Here is a 24,917-nt window from a genome sequence, read left to right as displayed (position 1 = left end):
ATGTACACCTCTTATAGAGGGCTGTAAAGCGCTGTGAAGCAGTATATAAGTCTAAATGCACTGGCTGCCGATCGGTTTCCAGTCACAATTCAAAGTGTTGGAAATGACCTTTAAAGCCCTACATGGCATTGGGCCAGAATACATCCGGAACCGCCTTCTACCGCACAAATCCCAGCGGCCGATAAGGTCCCACAGAGTTGGCCTTCTCCGGGTCCCGTCGAACAAACAATATTGTTTGGCGGGCCCCAGGGGAACAGCCTTCTCTGTGGCGGCCCCAGCCCTCTGGAACCAACTCCCCCCAGAGATTAGAACGGCCCCCACCCTCCTTGTCTTTCGCAAATTACTTAAGACCCACCTTTGTCACCAGGCATGGGGGAGTTAAGTTATCCTTTCCCACTAGGCCATTACAAGTTATGCATGGTATGTTTGTGTGTATGTTTGGTTTTTTATAATAAGGGTTTTTTTAGTTGTTTTTATTAATTGGATTGTTCATGTTGTTTTACCGCTGTTGTTAGCCGCCCCGAGTCTGCGGAGAGGGGCGGCATACAAATCCAATAAATAAAATAAATAAATAAATAAATAAATGCTATTGATATTCTGTGCATGCGTGGAAGCGTCCTGGGAGGATGGGCAGAACCTCCTATCACCGACACTGCCGGTTCCTAGAACCGAGTCAAGCCGGGTACAACCCACTGAGAAATCTGCACTTTTGCAATGGTTTGGAAGATCAATCCAATTCAATTCAGATCTCTGAATTAGGCCCTGTGTCCAACTTGAACACAGATGCATTAAACACATCAGGAGTGTTGAATTTGCTCCAGATATATTTGGATGTCTGTCTGTCTGTCTGTCCGTCCATCCGTCCGTCCGTCCATCCATCTATTCATTCATTCATTCATTCATTCATCCATCCATCCATCCATCCATCCATCCATCCATCCATCCATCCATTCATTCACTCCATTTTTTTATGCCATCCTTCTCCTTAGACTCAGGGAGGCTTACAACATGTTAGCAATAGCCCTTTTTAACAGAGCCAGCCTATTGCCCCCACAATACGGGTCCTCATTTGACCCACCTCGGAAGGATGGAAGGCTGAGTCAACCTTCAGCCGGTGATGAGATTTGAACTGCTGACCTGCAGATCTAGCAGTTAGCTTTAGTGGTCTGCAGTACAGCACTCTACCCATTGCACCACCTCGGCTAATTTAAATAATAAATCAAAATGTGCAAATTCAGAATAGGCTTGTAAGCTTAAAAAAAAAAGGTCTTTTTTTTGATAATGGATATCATAAGAATATATAAGAAGCATTTAAAAAGCTTTATTTGTTTATTATTTATTTACTTACTTACTTACTTACTTACTTACTTACTTACTTACTTACTTACTTATTTATTTATTTATTGGATTCTTATATTACTCTCATAATATCCTTCTATTCTCTAATTGATATATTCTCTTCCTAAATTTTCACTTCTATTTGTTCTCTAATATATTTTACTCGAGTATAACCTTTATAGCTTTCATTCTGTATTATTGTGCATTGGACAAAATAAATAAATAAATAAAAATAAATAAATAAGTAGAATGTGTGTTTGTAACTGTTTCAGTGTGTTTTGTGACATTTTACCAGGGACTTTTTTAATTCAGAAAAGGAAGCTTGTATGTACAAGTTGTAAACGCTAATTAATTCTGTGACCTAAAAGATCTTGAAAAGATTTCACTTCTGCTGTTACGATTCACGAGATCTGTCAATTTTTCAATTCATTTCATCCTCATAGGAATCTGACGATTAATGTTATCAATAATTAAAAGCTTGTTGCTTTTTCTGATCTACGTAAGAGCATGCTACACTTAGATAATAGAGGCTTTAAACCAAAAAAACAAAATATATAACCCAAAATCCAATTGTTGATATTATAGTTTATCTTTCACGGTTACAATAATTGCAGATTTCACAAATCCCTGTTAAAATCACTTACAAGTCCTTTAAGTCATCTTCAAAGAGCTTTTGCTGGTCATCCAACACGCTTGTAATTCAGCTTGAAAAGGACTTTATTCTTTATTCTGTCATATAATTAGTTCTGATGAGAGATAATATGTATATCATGAGAGAGAAAAAATCTAGCAATCAGGGAAAGAAAGAGAACAAATGAGGAACAGCTGAAATATTTCCTACTTGGGGAAAATATCTCTATGCATGAATTAATAAACTGAACAAACTAACAAAAAAAATATATTCTTGAAAAAACTGAAGCGAGGAAGAGAAGGGGGTACTTACCTAGATTTGGAGTAGGGAAATTTGGATTTAATTTAGCAGCCTTTGTTTTATAAAATTCTCAATTTTTTAAGGAGAAAAGCTAAATATCAGTCCGAAGCCATCATTTTGAGTTTGAGATCTTGGCCTACCACAAGTAGAAAAGTAATGTGGGAATTGGGGAGGGGTGGTTGCATGAAAGGGAAAGATACTAGCCACAACAAATTCTTTCCAGAGATTCAAGGTCATCCTTTGTTCAGCACCAGCCGGAAGTAAAGGGGAGGATCGTGGACATTGAGAGGATGAGTGAAAAAATGTGTTTTCCCTTGAATCAAAATCAGAAATATCAGTGATAAGGGGAAGGGGGGAGAAAGAAAGAGAGAGAGGGATGGAGAGAGAGAGAGAGAGAATCATAAAAATTTGGTACCAGTAGAAATGTGGAATCTGAGTCAAATAATTCATCACCATTCTTTTCATTTCCTCTGAGATGCTTTTCTTTGAGCAAGTTATTGTAAGTATTTTTTATAGCAATGATGCACTCACTTTGGTTCAGCCTGGAAATGTCCTATTTCTTTGACTGATGGATCATTTTCCCAGGCTTTAAATTCACCATTAAGGTGGGGAAGGAAGAGGGCCGAATCTGTTTTATCAGATCTGCAAAATACCCTCCCCTACATTTAAATATATAAATATTTATATATATTTATATATACAGTGATACCTTGTCTTATGAAGTTAATTCGTTCCGTGACCAGGTTCGTAAGTAGAAAAGTTCGTAAGACAAAGCAATTTTCCCCATAGGAATCAATGTAAAAGCAAATAATATGTGCAACCCCTTCGCAAAAGTCACCTCTTTTGCCTTGCGCCACTGGGAATCCCCACCTCCGGAATTCCATTGCCAACTGAAGCACTGGGATTCTCTTGAGGCTCCCTTTGCTGGGAAACCCAACCTCCAGACTTCCGTTGCCAGCTGAAGCACTGGGATTCTCTTGCGCCTCCCCTTGCTGGGATTCAAAGCAGCGCCGGCAAAAATGAAGGGAATCCCAGCGAGGGGAGGCTCAGGGGAATCCCAGCAACGCAAGAACAGGGGGCTTTGGTTGGCAATGGAAGTCCGGAGGTGGGGCATCCCAATGGCGGCGGCTTGGGTCCATACGGTGAAAATAATTCAGAAGAAGAGGCAAAAAAATCTTAAACACCGGGTTCGTATCATGAAAAGTTTGTATGAAGAGGCATTCGTAAGACAAGGTATCGCTGTATTTGGATACTAATACAAGAAGGAATCAACGAAACAATGTCGTTTGGAGGGAACCAGGGGAAGAGCCTTCTCTGTGGCAGCCCCGACCCTCTGGAACCATCTCCCCCCGGAGATTAGAATTGTCCCCACCCTCCTTACCTTTCGCAAACTCCTTAAAACCCACCTCTGCCATCAGGCATGGGGGAATTGAGACATCTCCCCCAGGCTTATATAGTTTTATGTATGGTATGCTTGTATGTTGTATGTTTCTAAATTAATGGGGTTTTAAATTTTTAGAAAAATATTAGATTTGTTCATTGTACACTGTTTTAATATTGTTGTGAGCTGCCCCGAGTCTATGGAGAGGGGCGGCATACAAATCTAATAAATAATGATAATAATAATAATAATAATAATAATAATAATAATAATAATAATAATAATCTCATTGAAGCATAGGGTAAGAGTTGAGAATTATTTTTTAGTTGGACTCTGAATAACATTTATATCTAACCGTTGTTTTTATATACTGAGTCACGTGTTGCAAGAAGTGGAAGGCAGCTAGAATTACACATAAGCCTCTTCTAACATTTAACACCGAACGCTGAATGGCATGGCCGTTGCAATGAGTGTGCATTCGTGACATCAGATTTACTCAGCCTTGCATCTATAAGCCCAAGGCTCTTTTGGAAGCTAAGGGAAGAAAATGTTTTTCATGTTCAAGCATTTTCCCTGGGTAACAGCAAACTGGTTGCCATGCATTTATCTTTTCACCAAGAGGAAAGAAAAGAAAGAGAGAGAGGGAATGAACAGACACACGAACACACCTGTATATATATATTGCACGTCTTTTGAAGAATTGCAGGCTGGAAAATCAGTAGATATAAAATCTGGGTGCCAAGGTTAGGCAGGAAAAAAAAGAAATTTTGAGATTTCAACTGCACAATTCAACCCAGGGTTGTTGTTTTTTGTCCCAAGACAGGATTGATGATATCAATACAGAATAAGTCTCTTTGATAACCTGGGCCATATCTGAGGCTCAAAGAGCAAATAAATACAGCAACTTGACTATTCCCAGCTCCGAGTCTATAATTCTTTGGGTTATTTTTTTTTGTTTTAGAAAGCAGCTATATTACCCTGACTCTATAGAGAATGGAGATCGAATGTAGGTCAGGGAGGATTGATGAGCAACGATATCAGAATAATATGGAAATGTACCAGAAATCTCAACTTTGGGTCTCTTTAAAGAAAGTCTTTTCTCCCTCCAATGTAATGTAGATGAAGACGAAGACTTCTCTGTACATGTCTAATGGTCTCAGTAATGATCACTTATGTTCGCTTCTGCAGTTTTTCCACTCTGAATTGTTCCCTTTTTTGCTCCTGAAGGCACCATAGGTGTCTCCTTGCACTTTCCACAAATTATTCCCTTTTTTTTTTCAAATTATGTATCAACCTTTCCTCGGTTCTAGATAGATGATAAGTGGAGAAAGAGACAGAGAGAGAGAGAGAGAGATGGATGGATGGATGATGGAGGATGGATGGACGGACAGAGAGATGGATAGATAGATAGATAGATAGATAGATAGATAGATAGATAGATAGATAGATAGATAGAGAGACAGAGACAGAGATAGAAACAGAGAGACAGATAGAGATTATATAGTTATAGCTAGATAGCTAGATAGCTAGATAGCTAGATAGCTAGATAGCTAGATAGCTAGATAGCTAGATAGATAGATAGATAGATAGATAGATAGATAGATAGATAGATAGATAGACAGACAGACAGACAGACAGACAGACAGACAGACAGACAGACAGACAGACAGACAGATAGACAGATAAGAGAGAGAGAGATGATGGGTGGATGGATGGAGAGATAAAGAGATAGATGATAGATGATAGAGAGATAGTTAGGTAGTTAGGTAGGTAGATAGGTGATAGATAGATAGATAGGTAGGTAGGTAGAGAGGTAGAGGTAGGTACAGGTACAGGTACAGATATAAATATAGATAGATATGTTTTATTTTTAATTTTCCTTTAACAACTATACATACTTTGTGCACAGAGAATTGACTGGGTCAATATACTTTTTATGCAATGCAAACAATAGTAATACAATTAAATATACATACTCCTTGTCTTTCAACTTCTATCCTTATCATGCACATTGTAATTATAATAGATTCTTTTATATATCGGTGTGCATAATACTAGTTTCCCAATTTGTGCTCCTCTTTCCCACCACCACCACTTGTTGGGGTACTTCTACATTCACACCTTTGTCTTTAAGCAATACCATTCTCTCTTTGTGATTCTTTATCACTTTCTCCATAAACACATTTAAACATCAATGACATTTCTTCTTGCAATGTATTTGTTGTCTCCTGCGGAATCATTAGTATTTTGATATTTTAAAAATTACTCAGTATTCCCCCTTAATTTCAATCTGTCAACCTCTCTTCGGTTTTATTTATTTATTTATTTATTTATTTATTCATTCATTCATTCATTCATTCATTCATTCATTCATTCATTCATTCATTCATTCATTCATTAGATTTGTATGCCGCCCCTCTCCGGAGACTCGGAGCAGCTCATATCTATGATAGTCTTAGTGCCCAAGGCCAAACCCAACAAATTAAAGAGGGGGGGGGGGAATTGACAAGACAAAAATTGACAAAATTGACCATAGAGCCGGTGTGGTGCAGCAGGTAGAGTGCTGTACTGCAGGCCACTGAAGCTGACTGTAGATCAGTGGTTCAAATCTCATCACCAGCTCAAGGTTGACTCAGCCTTCCACCCTTGCGAGGTGGGTCAAATGAGGACCCGGATTGTGGGAGCAATAGGCTGGCTCTGTTAAAAAGTGATATTGCTAACATGTTGTAAGCCGCCCTGAGTCTAAGGAGAAGGGCGGCATAAAAATCGAATAAATAATAAAATAAGACTTTCTTACATGAACAGCACTGCGAATCAAGCTGGGACACACAGAAAGATGATCACGGATTGGCCTAGATGTACTCTTCAGTGACCTCAGAGGGAAGGAATTAAAAGGAACGGAGTAAAGATTAATAAAAAATTCATACAAGGGCATTTGTGGCTTTGCTCTGCTAGGCTCACGCTAGATGGTCTTAGGTTTGGGTAAACAAACCAGATATTTTTTATTTATTTATTTATTTATTTATTTTGTCCAATACACAATGAGGGTTTTAGTGGGTATATATCTATATACACATAGTAAAGTACATGATAGAAACATAGAAACAGAAGACTGACGGCAGAAAAAGACCTCATGGTCCATCTAGTCTGCCCTTATACTATTTCCTGTATTTTATCTTACAATGGATCTATGTTTATCCCAGGCATGTGAGTGACATAGGGGAAGGTTTGGTAGGGAAGGTTTGCCTATTTGCCGATGACTCTAAAGTGTGCAATAGGGTTGATATTCCTGGAGGCGTCTGTAATATGGTAAATGATTTAGCTTTACTAGATAAATGGTCTAAGCAATGGAAACTGCAGTTTAATGTTTCCAAATGTAAAATAATGCACTTGGGGAAAAGGAATCCTCAATCTGAGTATTGTATTGGCAGTTCAGTGTTGGCAAATACTTCAAAAGAAAAGGATTTAGGGGTAGTGATTTCTGACAGTCTCAAAATGGGTGAACAGTGCAGTCAGGCGGTAGGGAAAGCAAGTAGGATGCTTGGCTGCATAGCTAGAGGTATAACAAGCAGGAAGAGGGAGATTATGATCCCACTGTATAGAATGCTGGTGAGACCACATTTGGAATACTGTGTTCAGTTCTGGAGACCTCACCTACAAAAAGATATTGACAAAATTGAACGGGTCCAAAGACGGGCTACAAGAATGGTGGAAGGTCTTAAGCATAAAACGTATCAGGAAAGACTTAATGAACTCAATCTGTATAGTCTGGAGGACAGAAGGAAAAGGGGGGACATGATCGAAACATTTAAATATATTAAAGGGTTAAATAAGGTCCAGGAGGGAAGTGTTTTTAATAGGAAAGTGAACACAAGAACAAGGGGACACAGTCTGAAGTTAGTTGGGGAAAAGATCAAAAGCAACATGAGAAAATATTATTTTACTGAAAGAGTAGTAGATCCTTGGAACAAACTTCCAGCAGATGTGGTAGATAAATCCACAGTAACTGAATTTAAACATGCCTGGGATAAACATATATCCATCCTAAGATAAAATACAGAAAATAGTATAAGGGCAGACTAGATGGACCATGAGGTCTTTTTCTGCCGTCAGACTTCTATGTTTCTATGTTTCTATGTTTCTATGTTTCTATGTTTAAATTCAGTGACTGTGGATTTACCAACCACGTCTGCTGGAAGTTTGTTCCAAGGATCTACTACTACTAATAATATTTTCTCACGTTGCTTTTGATCTTTCCCCCAACTAACTTCAGATTGTGTCCCCTTGTTCTTGTGTTCACTTTCCTATTAAAAACACTTCCCTCCTGAACCTTATTTACCCCTTTGACATATTTAAATGTTTCAATCATGTCCCCCCTTTTCCTTCTGTCCTCCAGACATGATGAAGGTTATAGAGGAGATACTCATAGTAAAATATATCTAAGAAATAATAGAAAAGAAGGTATAGTAATAGAACATATCAATGAAAGAGTAGAAGAAGAGATATAAGAATAGAAGAAAGGTATAGGAGATATAGGAGAGCAATAGGACAGGGGACGGAAGGCACTCTAGTGCATTTATACTCGCCCCTTACTGATCTCTTAGGAATATGGATAGGTCAATCATAGATAATCTAAGGGTAAAGTGTTGGGGGTTTGGGGATGACACTATGGAGTCCGGTAATGAGTTCCACGCTTCAACAACTCAGTTACTAAAATCATATTTTTTACACTCAAGTTTGAAGCGGTTAATATTAAGTTTAAATCTGTTGTGTGCTCTTGTGTTGTTGTGGTTGAAGTTGAAGTAGTCGCCGACAGGCAGGACATTGCAGCATATGATCTTGTGGGCAATACTTAGATCTTGTTTAAGGCATTCGGAGAATTTTCTGTTCACAAGGCAGTCAGTTGTCTGAACAAACCAGTGGCTTTTAATTGGAAAAGGAAAAAAAGAGAAAGGCAACAATGCCTGCAGATCTGTGCCTTGTTTCTCCATCTTCCCTTGTGTGTCGTTGTAACCGGCAGCAAGACACCACAAGGCATTTTCACACTTCATTTAGCTTCTTACTGGAGCTTTCTTCCCCCATCCCGTCCGCCTTATTGACAGACACTAGAAGTGGAGGTGAGTGGAAGAGGATCTAATTTAGTGGTGTCGAAAGCTGGCAGTTCCATTATACGTGCAATTATTTTGTCGTGCTCCAAAATGAGGCATGCAACCAGCGTTCAAGGGCTTTTGGAATGATAGAAACATAGAAACATAGAAGTCTGACGGCAGAAAAAGACCTCCTGGTCCATCTAGTCTGCCCTTATACTATTTTTTGTATTTTATCTTAGGATCCGCTCGAAACAGAATCCCCTACGAAAGCAGACTATCAATCCTAGGTCTAGAAAGCTTAGAACTACATCGCCTAAAACACAATCTAAGTATTCCCCACAAAATCATATGCTGCAACGTTCTACCGGTCAATGACTATTTCAGCTTCAATCGCAACAACACAAGAGCACGCAACAGATTCAAACTTAATATTAACCGCTCCAAACTTGACTGTAAAAAATATGACTTCAGCAACCGAGTTGTCGAAGTGTGGAACTCATTACCTGACTCAGTAGTGTCAACCCTAACCCAAACATTTCTCCCTTAGACTATCCACGATTGACCTCTTAGAGGTCAGTAAGGGGCGTGCATAAGTGCACCAGTGTTCCTTCTGTCCCCTGTCCAATTGTCTCTCCTTATCTCATTTATCTTTTCTTCCTTTCAAATATGTTCACCTATACTTTTATATCTTTTCTTCTATTCTTTTCTTTACTTATATTATTACATATCTTTCTCTTCAACGTGTATTATGTATTAGACAAAATAAATAAATAAATAAATAAAATAAATTAAATAAATATGTTTATCCCAGGCATGTTTAAATTCAGTGACTGTGGATTTATCTACCACGTCTGCTGGAAGTTTGTTCCAAGGATCTACTACTCTTTCAGTAAAATAATATTTTCTCACGTTGCTTTTGATATTTCCCCCAACTAACCTCAGATTGTGTCCCCTTGTTCTTATGTTCACTTTCCTATTAAAAACACTTCCCTCCTGGACCTTATTTAACCCTTTAACATATTTAAATGTTTCAATCATGTCCCCCCTTTTCCTTCTGTCCTCCAGACTATACAGATGGAGTTCATTAAGTCTTTCCTGATACGTTTTATGCTTAAGACCTTCCACCATTTTTGTAGCCCGTCTTTGGACCCGTTCAATTTGATCCATATCTTTTTGTAGGTGAGGTCTCCAGAACTGAACACAGTATTATTCCAAATGTGGTCTCACCAGCGCTCCATATAGCGGGATCATAATCTCCCTCTTCCTGCTTGTTATACCTCTAGCTATGCAGCCAAGCATCCTACTTGCTTTCCCTACAGCCTGACTGCGCTGTAGGTGATGATCATTGTAGATGATGACTGCAGCCATGAGTTCATGAAGTCTTTCCTGATACGTTTTATGCTTAAGACCTTCCACCATTCTACTACAGATCTACTAATCTGTCCGCCTTCCAAGAGGATACTCGTCTAGAGGGTTATAATTTGGGCCAGAACTTGGATTCTCCATTTGTCTAGACTGGAGCCATCTAACCTCATCTAGGAAATCTGTCACTTGAGTACAATAAGAGCTTCAATGAAGCGTAATTAAGCAAATCTGGAAAACCATAATTTCCGGTGCCATCTGGTCAAGCACTAATGAAGCTGTTGGGAATGCTGGTGTAATACATCATGACCACCATTGAGGGCAATTAATTCCCCAACTTTCCCCCCCCCCCCTTTTTTGGACTCATCAAGAATAAAAGATGACCCGTCTGAAACAATTATCCCGAGATACAGTAAATTGGTATCTTTTCAACTCCCTCAACAGAAACGTGCATAAAGGTTGAATATCTCTGCTGATTATTCAGTAAGCATTTATTTCAACCGCAGTGGTACAATGGTTGCCTCTTTTTTTTTTTTGCTTTTCCAACCAAGCTGGCGGGGGTAGCCACTACCCTAGAAGACAGGCTCAAATTACAGAAAGACCTAGACAGACTAACACAGTGGGCCCACACCAACAAAATGATGTTTAACATAGACAAAGTCCTTCACCTGGGCAGAAAAAACCCTGGATACACATACAACCTGGGAGAAACCCCTCTTAGCAGTAGCGACTGTGAAAGAGACCTTGGAGTCTTGGTGGACAATCAACTAAACATGAGCCAACAATGTGCAGCAGCAGTTAAAAAAGCCAACACAATCCTAAGCTGACTGTCTATTGATCAGCAAACTCTCCAAATGCCTTTATATCTACATGGCATCGGACCAAAATACCTTCGGAATCATCTTCTTCCGCACGAATCCCATTGACCAATTAGGTCCCACAGAGTTGGAGGCTCGGGTTTGTAAGTGGAAAATAGTTCTTGAGAAGAGGCAAAAAAATCTTGGACACCCGGTTCTTATCTAGAAAAGTTCATAAGTAGAGGTGTTCTTAGGTAGAGGTACCACTGTATATCTAACGCTGTATAACAGGGGTGTCACATATAGGCCATGCTCACCCCGACTCCACAAAGGGGAAAAACATCATGTGACAACAACGTGACACAGCAAGTTTGACACCTTGTGCTGTATAAAGATTTATATAAAGGAAGAAAAAAGGTGGCCTCAAGAATCTTACTATTTAAAAAAATTGGAGACCAACACGGCTTTGACCTCATAATAATATGTGGCTATATGTAATTGGTTTGGGGTGGATCCCAGCTAGTGTTGTCCTAATTTATTTTTAATTGTTCCATCATTGCACAAACAAAAGGTAAATTAATCTGCTGAATCAAAATTCCTGGTGGCTTCAGAAGAACATGCCTCTTGTGTTTTCTGAAAACAATATTTTGCACAAATACTTAGCCATTAGATGCCTTCAAAGGCATATTTCTTTCCCCAAAATGTCTTTGTGTGTGTGTGTGGGGGGGGGGAATCTATATAACACTGGGAAGTTCTGATGGTTTTTCTTTAATGCATTCACTCAGTCTAATCCTGTCTAGCTTTTCATATCAACCGAAATCAGCTAAATGCTGCTAAACTCAAGATTAAAAAAGAAAATTCTCCAAAGCACTTGAGGGTAGGACAAAAAGCAATGGGTGGAAAGGAAACAAGGAGAGAAGTAACTTAGAGCTAAGGAGAAATGTCCTTAGTTTAATTGCTGTTCCACTGACTAATTGCAATTAATCAGTGGAACGGCTTGCCTCCAGAAGTTGTGAATGCTCCAACATGGGAAGATTTTAAGAAGATGTTGGATAACCATTTGTCTGAAGTAGTGTAGGCTTTCCTACCTAAGCAGGGGTTGGACTAGAAGACGTCCAAAGTCCCTTCCAACTTTGTTGTTGTTATTATTATTAAAGAAGAAGAAAGAAACTGACAAGCCATAGTTTTTAGAATTAGAATGGAATTGCTCAGTGGCAATTCCATTCAACGCAGGAGATGTAGCAAGGAATTGGAAGCTCTTCCTTATGGGTGGAGCTTGGGCCTTTAATCTGGGCCATCAAATTTCCAGCTGAAAAACTCTGTGTCTTTAACGGCTGAGCACTTGCACCAAAGTTTCTTTCCTACTTATATTTGGTCCACTTTCAACTATCTTCAACTATCTTCAACTATCAACTTCAACTCTAGTCCAACTCCAACCCAACAGGGAGTTGGACTAGAAGACCTCCAAGGTCCCTTCCACCTCTGTTGTTGTTGTTTCTTGTTATCATCATCATCATCATCATCATCATCATCATCATCATCATCATCATCACAATCTCCTGATCTTTCCTCTTGCAAGATCAAATTTGATTTCATTTCATTTTGCAATGTTATTCTATTGAGGGACAAACATTTGTACAGTTTATTTTTTATTTTTACTTTTACTTTGGCACTCTTGTACTCTTTACATTTGGTATTCTACGGAGAGGGGCGGCATACAAATCAAATCAAATCAATCAATCAATCAATCAATACTGTACTGTATTCTTTTATTTTTTATTAGGTTGGAAAGCATGAAAAGGAGATACTTTCCCCCCATACTTTCCAACCCAATAGTTGGAAGTATAAACAGGTTCACCGACGCAATCATAAAGAAAAATTCAAAATTTTTAAATATCTGCATTCAGGATCATTTTTTTCTTGAAAACAGCAATTGTTTGAGCACCCTATTCAGAAAAGCTTTGTGTTTATAGCAAACCAATGATTACTATTGTTTGAGCAAACTTTTGGTTAACTGTTCAACAAAGCTTTTTAGTTTCATGTTGATTTTTTCACTCGGGATAGGTGGGTAACTTCTAGTTTGCCCAATGTGGGATCTGTGAGTAAGACAGGCTGTCTCCAAATGTTTATATACCGATCTAAATAAAATCTTCTTCAAAAGCAAACCTAATTTCTAAGACCTGGAATTGAATCAGTGAGTATATTATATCACACTGATTGAAAAAAAAGGATAGTAGATTTTTTGTCAAGAATGACTAAGTGAATTTCTCACTTTCTAAGATGAGGAACAAGAAAGAGAACAAGGTGACTATGTTCATCATCATCATATCTCTCCCCCTCTCTCTCTCCCTCCTTCCATCCATCCATCCATCCATCCATCCATCCATCCATCCACCTACTTATCTATATCTATCTACATCTATCTATCTATCTATCTATCTATCTATCTATCTATCTATCTATCTATCTATCTGTGTTTCTGTGTTTCTGTGTTTCTGTGTTTCTGTGTTTCTGTGTTTCTGTGTTTCTGTGTTTCTGTGTTTCTATGTTTCTATCTATCTATCTATCTATCTATCTATCTATCTATCATCCATCTACCTATCATCTTGATAGATAGCCATTCATCCATCCATCACCTCACCAATACTGATAAGAAAGCAAACGCTTAAAGCAGTTTTGTAAACATGTTAGAATTTTGTCTTATTGGCCACATCTATTCAATTTTTTTGTCTTTTTTTTTTTTTTAAAAAAAGAGGTTTATTGTAAATTTAATGAAATGGTTCTAGCAGTAAATCCTCATGCTTTACAAGAATAGCAGTACTTGACACACGATCTGCCTTCCAGGAACTCGAATAATTAAGAAGCCTCCTTTTTTAGTTTTCTTCTTAGTTTTATAGACCTAGAACGAGCATAGCTCTGCCGGAGGAAACGTCGCACCATCGCTTTGTGTGACCACAATGAATATGTAACTAAATCTGACCAGGATAAATGAAAACATATTTCTCCATATTTGGATGTGAAACCTAGGTTTTCATTTATCTGGACTTCCTCGATGGTATCTAACTTTAGTGTTTTCTTGGCCTATATCTTATTATAGAATAAGATCTGTATCATACCGCCAATGAAAGACAAATTGTTAGTTTACTGCAATTCATTGTGTTCTTCCCATCATGCCAACATATTATGAAAATCCATATGAGAAGGTACATGAGACCGTCATAAAGATGTTGTACCATGAGCGCTAAAATGCATTTTTCCTTGAATCAACAACAGAAAAAAGAGAGAGAGAGACACACACAGAGAGAGAGAGAGAGAGAGAGAGAGAGAGACAGAGACACACACAGAGAGAAACAGACAGATAGAAACAGACAGGGAGATAGAGAGACAGAAGAGAGAGACACAGAGAGTCACAGAGAGACAGAGAGACAGAGGCAGAGACAAACAGAGCAACAGAGGGAGACAGAAACAGAGACAGAAACAGATAGACAGAGGGAGAGAGACAGAGGCAGAGACAAACAGTGAGACAGAGAGACACAGAAACAGAGAAAGAAACAGATAGACAGATAGACAGAGGGAGAGAGAGAGAGACTGAATGACAGACAGAGAGACAGACACAGAGAGAGAGAGAGAAAGAAAGAAAGAGAGAGACAGAGAGACAGAGACACACACAGAGAGAAACAGACAGATAGACAGAAACAGAGACAGAAACAGATAGACAGACAGATGGACAGACAGAGGGAGAGAGACAGAAGAGAGAGACAGAGAGACAAAGGCAGAGACAGAGAAAGAAACAGATAGACAGATAGAGGGAGAGAGAGAGAGAGACTGAATGACAGACAGAGAGACAGACACAGAGAGAGAGAGAGAAAGAGAGAGAGAGAATCATAAAATTTTGGTACCAGAAATGTGGAATCTGAGTCAAATCATTCATCACAATTTTCATTTCCTCTGAGATGATGTTTTTGAGCAGCTTATTGTAAGTATTTTTGATAGCAGTAATGTTCTCATTTTGGTGAACTTGTTGATGCCAGAAGTGTTGACAAGTGTTCGTGGGAATTTGGAAATTGCTCATCCACTGCAGAACAAATGCATGACCAAATGAGAAGCTGTCACTCAGATTAAATACAAAATATACATATTCTTTTCATCACTATCTCAGCATTACAAAGCCATTTTCATATATAATCTCCCACCACAATTTTTATCAAGATATTTTTAGGCCAGGGTCAAAATTAACGTTTGTTATGCTTCAAGTTTGTTATTCGTACTGTTTGAAAATTTGAATATTTATTTATGATGAGGAGTTTATTATAATTTCCATAAAGCGAGAGCTACTGTATATCATATAGGATGATGGATTGTCTAGATAGTTGGTCAGTGTCCCTTGGTATTCAAAGTTATTTTATTAATTGAAACAAAACACACTATGCAAACTTTTTACAGAAATTGTCTTTTCATGAGGATTTGGTAGAAAGGCTGTTGTACAGCCGTTATACTTGTGGCTTTGATAACAAAACAGCATAAATTCCAATTTTTGGAAAGGTGACATGTTTAACTTCATGCTACTAAAGAGTTTGTGTATCTCTGTTCACTGAAATTGTCCAATTTGAATTGAGTGGTTGACCTTTTCCATGCTGTTATAATGACCGTAATGTGTATTGGATATATGGAATGTATTGTCATTTAGAGAGCTTTTCCAAATATTATCACCCTTCTAGTTTTGACACATTTTAAGTAAATTCCTTTCTCAAGAGAGAAAGCCAATTTGTCAGCTTCATAAATGTTTGTCCAGAAGGCTGAATAATAATACATTTTCTCTGCCTCCCTCTCTCTCTCTCCCTCTCACCCTGTCTCTCTCTGTGTGTCTCTCTGTCTCTGTCTCTGTCTCTCTCTCACACACACACACACAAAGAGAGAGAGAGAGAGAGAGAGAGAGAGATATTCCTTTCCTGTTGTTACTCTTTTATTTATGGATCCATCAGCACTCATAGATCAATTATATTTATTTTTACGTCTTCCTTGAAGAATAAGAATGGTGCATGAATTAAATGAAATCTCCACTGATTAAAAGATAATTAATATTACCCTACAGCCAAAGTCAAGTGGAAAATGTCAAATAAAAATCTAGCACAGTGAATGATGCCCAAAATAGAGATCAATAGATATTTGAAAAGATAATACATAATTAAGCATAAGTGGGTTTCCTTAGAATAGCACTGAAATTCTACCTGGCGAATTGTGTGGAGAGAAACTGAAACCAATAACTTAGCACAGATTTACGTTATAAAATTTGAGTGTCTTTCTTTTTCTTTTCGATCAGTATAAAACTTTTTGCATGTCACTGGATAATTAAATGTTTAAGCTTGCAACCACATATTGTCTCACAGTTCTGTTCCTTTTCCTTTCCATATATCTGCAATACATCTCCATCTGTCATCCTTCCAACTATGCATTATTATTATTATTTTTCATTTTTGCTCCCCACCCCCTTATGTGTTTTGACAATCCACATCCTGTGTTCCATTACAGTGCATAGCCCTAGCAAGACTTCTCATGTTGACTCAAGTGAAATGAGTGACTTGGAATTTTGTTGTGTTCACTTGCAAATGATCCCCAATATGTCTATTCTATCCACTTTCTTCTCTGAATTGTGCTTTTCCCGTGTTATAGATATGATTTCCCTCCAAAACATGCTAGTATTTCACAATGCACAACTCTGTGGGATGTGTAAATGTGGATGGGTAATTAGTTCTGAGTTGTGCATTAGATGAAGAGGTGGAAAATCAGATGGATTTGGAAAGAATGAATCCCTCACTTCTCATGTTACAAAGAACAAGCATGGCTCCTATTTAATTACTGACATCATTTCTATCAATCTTGCCCTATATTCAGAGTCTCCTGACTGTCTTTGCTTTGCCAATATTCATCAGCCTTCCTGAGCATGCCATTTGACCATAGCCATAAACCTCAGAATTATGTATCCTATGAACTCAGTTTTGATACTAGAGGTCCAGTCTTTCTCAGGTTTAATCGCATCTCAGACATTAACACCCTTGAAAATGTCCAAAGATACTTCACCAGAAGAGCCCTTCACTCCTCCACTCGAAACAGAATACCCTACAAAAGCAGACTATCAATCCTAAGTCTAGAAAGAACTAAGATGCCTTAAACAAGATCTAAGTATTGCCCACAAGATCATATGCTGCAACGGCCTGCCTGTCGGCGACTACTTCAGCTTCAACCACAACAACACTAGAGCACACAACAGATTTAAACTTAATAATTAAGTGCTCCAAACTTGACTGTAAAAAATATGACTTCAGTAACCGAGTTGTCGAAGCGTGGAACACATTACTGGACTCCATAGTGTCATCCCCAAACCCCCAACCCTTTACCCTTAGACTATCCACTGTTGACCTTTCCAGATTCCTAAGAGGTCAGTAATGGGCGTGCATAAGTGCACTAGAGTGCCTTCCGTCCCCTGTCCTATTGCTCTCCTATATCTCCTATACCATTTTTCTTTCCTATATTTATTCTATTCTTTCACTGATATATTTTATTCCTATTTCTTCTCTTCTATTCTTTCTTAGATATATTTTACTATGAGTATCTCCTCTATAACCTTCATCATCTATTTTACTATGTGAATATTGACAGTTATCATGCTTAGTAGAGTTCACAGCCAAGAATAGGTCTGTCTTCACTGATTTTAGCATTCTGTTCTTTCAAAAACAGAAGATGCGCGCTTAATGCTTTTCCTGTTTTGGACAGAGCTGCATTAGTCAATACTTTAACGTCATAGAATTAATACCGTCCATATGCCATCGTAGTTGTGCCATTCATCATGTTGCTGCCCCTCTGTTTTAGAAGCAGCCACTCGCGAATTAATATGCCTAATGAAAGCGGGGGGAGCAGTAATGTTTTCATTACAGATGGGATTGTGAAGCATCACAGGGAAGATGCTGGTTACTAAGCAATAACACATCCTATCATCGGCATGAGGAGGTTTCGCAAACGATGCGTTCATTCTATTGTTTTTGAGAAAGAATGTACAGTAATGGTTCCGTTTTCTCTTTTCATGAATTGAGTCATTCAAATACATTCTTTTATTCAAAAAGAATGAACTGATTTCATGACGCAATATTTTGCTAAGGAAAAGGAATACCAAACTCCAGACAAATCACAAGTCTTCTACTCACAACCAACTTTTATTTCCTGCCTTATAAGTGTTCGATGTGGCCATCACCTGCAGCATGGGCAACATAATAATAATAATAATAATAATAATAATAATAATAATAATAATAATAATTATTATTATTATTATTATTATTATTATTATTATTATTATTATTATTATTATTATTATTATTATTATTATTATTAAAAAAAACCTGGTCATGGCTTACAAGTGGAACACTCAAAAAGGAGACAGAAGGACTAATACTGGCGGCACAAGAACAGGCCATTAGAACAAATGCTGTCAAAGCCAGAATTGAAAAATCAACAGACGATCCAAAGTGCAGACTCTGTAAAGAAACAGATGAAACAATCGATCACATACTCAGCTGATGCAAAAAGTTCACAAAGACTGACTACAAGCATAGACATGATGCTGTGGCACAGATGATCCACTGGAACTTGTGCCGGAACTACCATTTATCAGTGGCAAAGAACTGGTGGGATCATAAGCCCGAAAAAGTGGTCGAAAATGAGCAAGCAAACCTACTGTGGGACTTCCGACTTCCGACTGACCGAATTCTGAAGCATAGCACACCAGAAATTGTGATTGTGGAGAAAAAGAAAGTATGGATCATTGACATCGCAATCCCAGGGGACAGCAGAATTGAGGAGAAGCAACTAGAGAAATTAGTGAAAGACCATGGTATCATGCTCTGGAAAATGAATATGCATAGAAATTAAAATGAATTTTTTAAAAAGAAGAAAATGGTGATAGATGCAGATAGCTATTGGTGTTTCTTCTGAATTTCTTATTTTTAATCATTTCTATATATACAATTCTTTATTTTAGGTATATATCAAAACCTAAATTAGGTTTTGAGGAGGTAGCATTAGATAAATAGCATATACCTAAAACAAAGAATTGTAAGTGTATGGGAACAAACTATCAGGCTGTTAAACGAGAAATGAACTAGGATAAGAATCAATCGGGGGAAAGTAAAGAAGGAGAAAGAGGAAGTAGAAAGTTGAAGGGAGAAGAAAAGGAGTGGAAGGAAATAGGAAGGAAGAGAGATGGAGCAAGACAGTATTTATTTATTTATTTATTTATTTATTTATTTATTTATTTATTTATTTACTCACTCACTCACTCACTCACTCACTCACTCATTCATTCATTTGTCCAATACACAAATACATAGGAAGAAAAATAGACATGTAGGGTAAAGTGAACTTAGAGGACAGGATATATGAAAGGAAGAGAATATATATGATATATGAGATAAAGGAAAGACAATTGGACAGGGGACAAAAGGCACACCAGTGCACTTATGTAGGCCCCTTACTGGCCTCTTAGGAACCTGGAGAGATCAATCGTGGAGAGTCTAAGGGAGAAGTGTTGGGGTTTAGGGGTTGACACAATTGAGTCCGGTAATGAGTTCCACGCTTCGATAACTCGATTGTTGAAATCATATTTTTTACAGTCAAGTTTGGAGAGGGGCGGCATACAAATCTAATAAATAAATAAATAGATAGATAGATAGATAGATAGATAGATAGATAGATAGATAGATAGATAGATAGATAGATAGATAGATAGATAAATAAATAAAGAGAGGGAGAAAAAGGGGGAGAATGTAAAGAAAAGAAAATAATATATATATTGAAGTGCCTTCTGTAGAGGTGGAAAGAATCACATTTTTTTTGGCATGCATAAGTAGTGAAAGCTTCATTTAAAAGAGATGTGGATGTATTATATAAAATATGTAAATGTCCATAAATGCATCTTTATTTCAATCATATCAGCCTTAAAATGCAAAAATAGGGTATATCCAGCTCAATTTCCATATGCGTAGTGACAGCTAGGAGTACCGATTTATTTTTTATTCCTGCTTTGTTTTGTTTCAGGAAATGGACTAACTCTTCCTGGGATTTTTTTCCCCCCTTCACTTGTGATTATGAATCTCTCATGCAACATGTAGTTTGGCCTTGAGATCAAACACTGATGAACACAAAAGTAGGGTAATATATTTCCACTTTAAAATAGACACTATAGTATTCAGCTAGGGAGGTGATATTCATTGTTTGGAAGCTGTTGGTTAACAGCTGTATGTAAAGGCTGATTACAAGTAAATAGAGGGTGGGTATTTCAGGAAGAGGATACTGTTAAATCAAGCATGGGAATTATTTATTTTACAGCTTTTGCAATCGGCCCCTATCTCCAGACGCTGAATAGCAGAACAAAGAAAACCTCCAATTCATAAGAGCACATAAGATGCTCAACCTGTCTCAATGGTTGACAGAAATGCTCAATTCAACTTGTTGGATCAACTTAGCTTGAACCAATGTAGGCTTAGGACCAGATTACCTAGGGACCATCTTCTGCCAAATGTATCCCAGCAACTGGTCAGGTCCCACAAAATCGGCCTTCTCCAGGTCCCGTCATCCAGGATGACTGAGAATCTTCATAGACATTCAAAAACATTGGGTTTATGTTTAGTGTCATTTTATACATTTATACATTAATTTATGGTTTTGTTTTAGCTTGTTGCTTGTATCCTAAGATTATTATTAATATTGATTGTTTCTTCATTGCTATGACAATCATTGAGTGTTGTACCCCATGATTCTTGACAGATGTATCTTTTTCTTTTATGTACGCTGAGAGCATCTGCACCAAGACAAATTCCTTGTGTGTCCAATCACACTTGGCCAATTAAAAAAAAATCTATTCTTAATGTTGTAAACCTCCCTGAGTTGCCTTATTAGAAACATAGAAGACGGATGGCAGAAAAAGACCTCATGGTCCATCTAGTCTGCCCTTATACTATTTCCTGTATTTTATCTTAGGATGGATATATGTTTATCCTTATTGGCAAGATGAGCATCAAACATGTTTAATAAATAAATAAATGCAGGTGGTCTCTGACTTACAACCACAACCGAGTCAAAAAATCTTTCTTGAGAGAGCAGCAAAGTCACTTTGGAACTGCCCCAACTACCTCCCAAGATCCATGTTATCCCCATCCTACTAGTCTTCATGAAAACTGCTTTTTTGGTGGGCCTGGGACCACGAATGAGTGAGAATATGTATGGCTTTTTAGAGTTATAATGTATTTGATACTGTTTTATTGTATTTATTGCTTGTTTGTTTTATACTGTTTGTTCTGCCGGCGTGTCTCAACCGCCCGTAATTACAGGGTAATTAGTCCAGGAAGACACACACCACACGATAAAAGGAAAACCCAAAAGTATTTATCAACAGAAAAACAGAAACAGCTCCCTTTTTAAATGTCAAAGGGATTTTCTGGTACACACAAGGCACAGGTTAAATGCAGTCCAATTGCTCACCCAATAACTGGGAAATTGAGTCCAATTCTAAAGTCCAGAGAGTCCACACACACAATCCTTAAGAGCAAAAACCACGATCTTGACGAAACAATGAATCAGATAAACTACCATGAAGCTAAAACACCGGGCTGCATTTTTATCTGTAGCACTAATTACAGCAGTCCCACCCAACCACAGGTGGCCTCATTTTCTCTTGTAATAATCCTTCAGTTGTTGTCTCCTATGCATCACTCTACGCATGCGTGGATGTGTCATTAATTCTTGTTCAGAATCCAGGGATGGTACAGATATCTGATTTCCTCCTGGGCTGTCTGCCAAACTCCCCTCTTCCCTGTCACTCATGCTTCCTTAAGTCAGAGGAGACTTCGTCGGCAGATTCTACTGGGATCAAAACAGACCTGCGGCATGTGGATGTCTCCCCCACATGCACCTCCACATTCCTTGGGGCAGGAGCTGGGCCAGAGCTAACCACAACACTGTTGGTATTTAGTGTCATGACTGTAAGCCGCCCAGAGTCCAGCTGGAGTTGGGCGACAGATAAATCGAATAAATCAATCAACCAATCAATCAATCAATCAATTAATCCAAAAACCTAGCAAACAAACAAACTGTTTCCAGATTTCAAACCTTTCGCAAACCACGTGGTATATGGAGCATGGCTTACATTTATCAAGTTTCATTGAAGAATGACTGTTGTAATTTTAAAAAATAACAATTACATTCAAAAGGGTGGTTTGGGCTGGGTCGAATAGCATGTTCCTTCTTTTAACTCACAGATCCAATTTTCCTCCAGAACAGCAAGGGAGAGGCCAAAGACCCATTGTTGGGATCTGTGGACCGGCCCGCTGTAAGGAAGGAAAATTTTCAGGTAATAAAAATCCTTTTTTTCTACTTTTTACGGATTTCTGAATTGGCATGCTAAATGTAACTTTGACCCTTAAAACGGTGAATGATGTAGGAGCCCTAATTGTGAACAAACCTGAGTCACTCTCATCTGTTTTCTAAGTAATTATTCCCCAACCACATTTATTTTTTTTGCAATTGTTTATTAGCCACATTTATTTATTTGAGCCACATTTATTTGTATGAGACACAGTGGCGCAGTGGTTGGAATGCAGTACTGCAGGCTACTCCTGCTGACTGCCTGAAAATTGGCAGTTCAAATCTCACCTGGCTCAAGGTTGACTTGGACTTTCATTCATCCAAGATGGGTAAAATGAGGGCCCAGATTGTTGGGGCCAAGAGGCTGACTCTGTATAAAGTCCTCTTAGAGAGGGTTGTAAAGCACTGTGAACTGGTGTATAAGTTGTAAGTGTTACGGCTATTTCTTTATTTGAAAGAGACACTTCTTGTTTCTTTCTGTTGCTGCCTGAAAGTCGGGATGAGAGAATAAATAACAGAATGGGAGAGGACCTTAGAGGTCTTCTAATCCAACCCGCTCCTCAAACAGGAGACCCTGTGTTGGTATTATGTATATAACTGTTTGGGTTTGGCAATATATAAGCAAACTAACAATGTAAGTTTAAATGTATTAAGACACTATTGCTTTAAGAGTTAGTGTTGCAGTTAGCCACAAGAGGGAGCCAGAAGCGTCTCTCTCTCTCTCTTTCTCTCTCTCTCCAATTATTGTCTGCTATTACTGCTAAGTTCTCCGTGACTTCTGTGGGTTAAATTCTGGTTTATGTATTTTGTAAGCTGACCAAGTAAGGCTTGTATATTTGTTGACTGATTTAACTGTGCATGACTAGGACTGTTGTTGACTAAAACATTTGCCACAGTAAATAATGTTTTATACACTTAATGTATCTGCATTGTATGACTGAATTATTTCTCGTAACTCTGGACTATCAGCTGGATATTTGCTAGACCACCACATTTCCTCTTTGACTACTCAGAGATCACTCTCCACACTCCTGGACCATTTCAAACCAGTGGCTGTCCAGTCTCTTCCTAAAAATCTCCAGTGTTGTAACAGCCATGATTTCTGGAGGCAAGTTGTTCCAATGGTTAATTGTCCTCACACTCTCAGGAAGTTTTCCCTTTGTTTTAGGTTTGTTCTCTCCTTGACTGGTTTCCATTCATTGCTTCTTGTCTTGCCTTCTGGTGCTTTGGATAGTAAGTCAAGCCTCCTCTTTTTTGTGACAGCCTCTCAAATATAGGAAGGCTGCTACTATGTCACCCTTAGTCCTTCTTTGCATTAAAAACAAGAGCACACAACAGATTTAAACTTAATATTAACCGCTCCAAACTTGACTGTAAAAAATATGACTTCAGTAACCGAGTGGTCGAAGCATGGAATTCACTACCGGACTCTGTAGTATCATCCCCAAACCCCCAACACTTTACCCTTAGATTATCCATGGTTGACCTATCCAGATTCCTAAGAGGTCAGTAAGGGGCGAGTACAAGTGCACTAGAGTGCCTTCCATCCCCTGTCCTATTGCTCTCCTATATCTCCTATTCCTTTCTCTTTTTATATATATATATTATTAATTTGCATAGACAAACATACACACATAGCACGTAACACTTAGTGGAGCTACAGTCGCTCCGCTCAGAGTAGAAGTCATCTTTGTATTAAAAAAGAAAAAATCTTATCATTGTTTAACACCAATTAAAGTCTTCGGAGAGGGGCGGCATACAAATCTAAATAATAAATAATAAATAATATATCCTTCCTCTACTCTTCATTGATGTATTCTAATCTCATATCTCTTCTTCTATCCCTTCCCTGATATTTACTACTACACATTTTTATTCTCCTTAACTTTCAATTTGTATTGGACAAAATAAATAAAAATAAATAAATAAATAAATAAAATCTATAAAATACGTGGAAATATCAATTATAAGATAATAAGTAAAAACACATCTAAAGTGCATACCTTTCTTCTATTCCTATATCTTATCTTCTATTCTTTCTTGGATATATTTTACTATGAGTATCTCCTCTATAACCTTCATCATGTATTTTACTATGTGTATACCCACTAAAACCCTCATTGTGTATTGGATAAAATCAATCAATCAATAAAAAATAAATAAATTCCTGCCACGGTTCTTCATATGTTTTGGCCTCCAGTCCAGTTATTGGCCCCACCCGGTATGAATGGGATCGGCGATCCGTTAGGACTTTGGCTGGCCACGTGCACGCTGAACACTTGTGCATGTGCCCCCATGTGAGATTTCACTTCTGTGCATGTGTCCAAAGTGATATCTCGCACGAGGATGCTTGTGTGGGAGATATTTTGGCATGCGCAGAAGCAAAAAAAAGGCCAAAAATTGCCAATATCTAACCTGTGCAAGCGTCCTCGTGCAAGATGTTACTTTGGGGGCATGCAAAGAAGCGAAATCTTGGTGCAGGGGTACCAGTAGTGTTCTGTCGAGCTCTCTGGTAGAATCCTCCCAAAAATGCACAGATACAATTTCAGACACACACACGTTTGAAAATCCAAAACAATGTTCTTTATAATGAAAATTCACTTAAA

The 24,917-nt window shown here is 38.1% G+C and overlaps 1 protein-coding gene across 2 annotated transcripts in view; it reads left to right on the top strand.

Annotated features, from left to right (window-relative positions):
- The window catches only part of PCDH17 (protocadherin 17), a 148,337-nt gene that overhangs the window by 101,894 nt on the left and 21,526 nt on the right, over positions 1-24,917 (top strand). Inside the window, exon 3 of one of the 2 annotated variants that reach the window (XM_070751877.1) lies at positions 22,223-22,297. The exons of the other annotated variant lie outside the window; for it this stretch is intronic. Within the exon in view, the coding sequence (XP_070607978.1) occupies positions 22,223-22,297 (75 nt within the window). The remainder of the gene's footprint in view (positions 1-22,222; positions 22,298-24,917) is intronic. 2 annotated transcript variants of the gene reach the window in all.

This window comes from Erythrolamprus reginae, chromosome 4, assembly GCF_031021105.1.
Source record: "Erythrolamprus reginae isolate rEryReg1 chromosome 4, rEryReg1.hap1, whole genome shotgun sequence".
NCBI lineage: Eukaryota > Metazoa > Chordata > Lepidosauria > Squamata > Dipsadidae > Erythrolamprus > Erythrolamprus reginae.
Note: the sequence above shows the minus strand (reverse complement) of the source record. Positions and strands in the feature narration are given on the sequence as shown.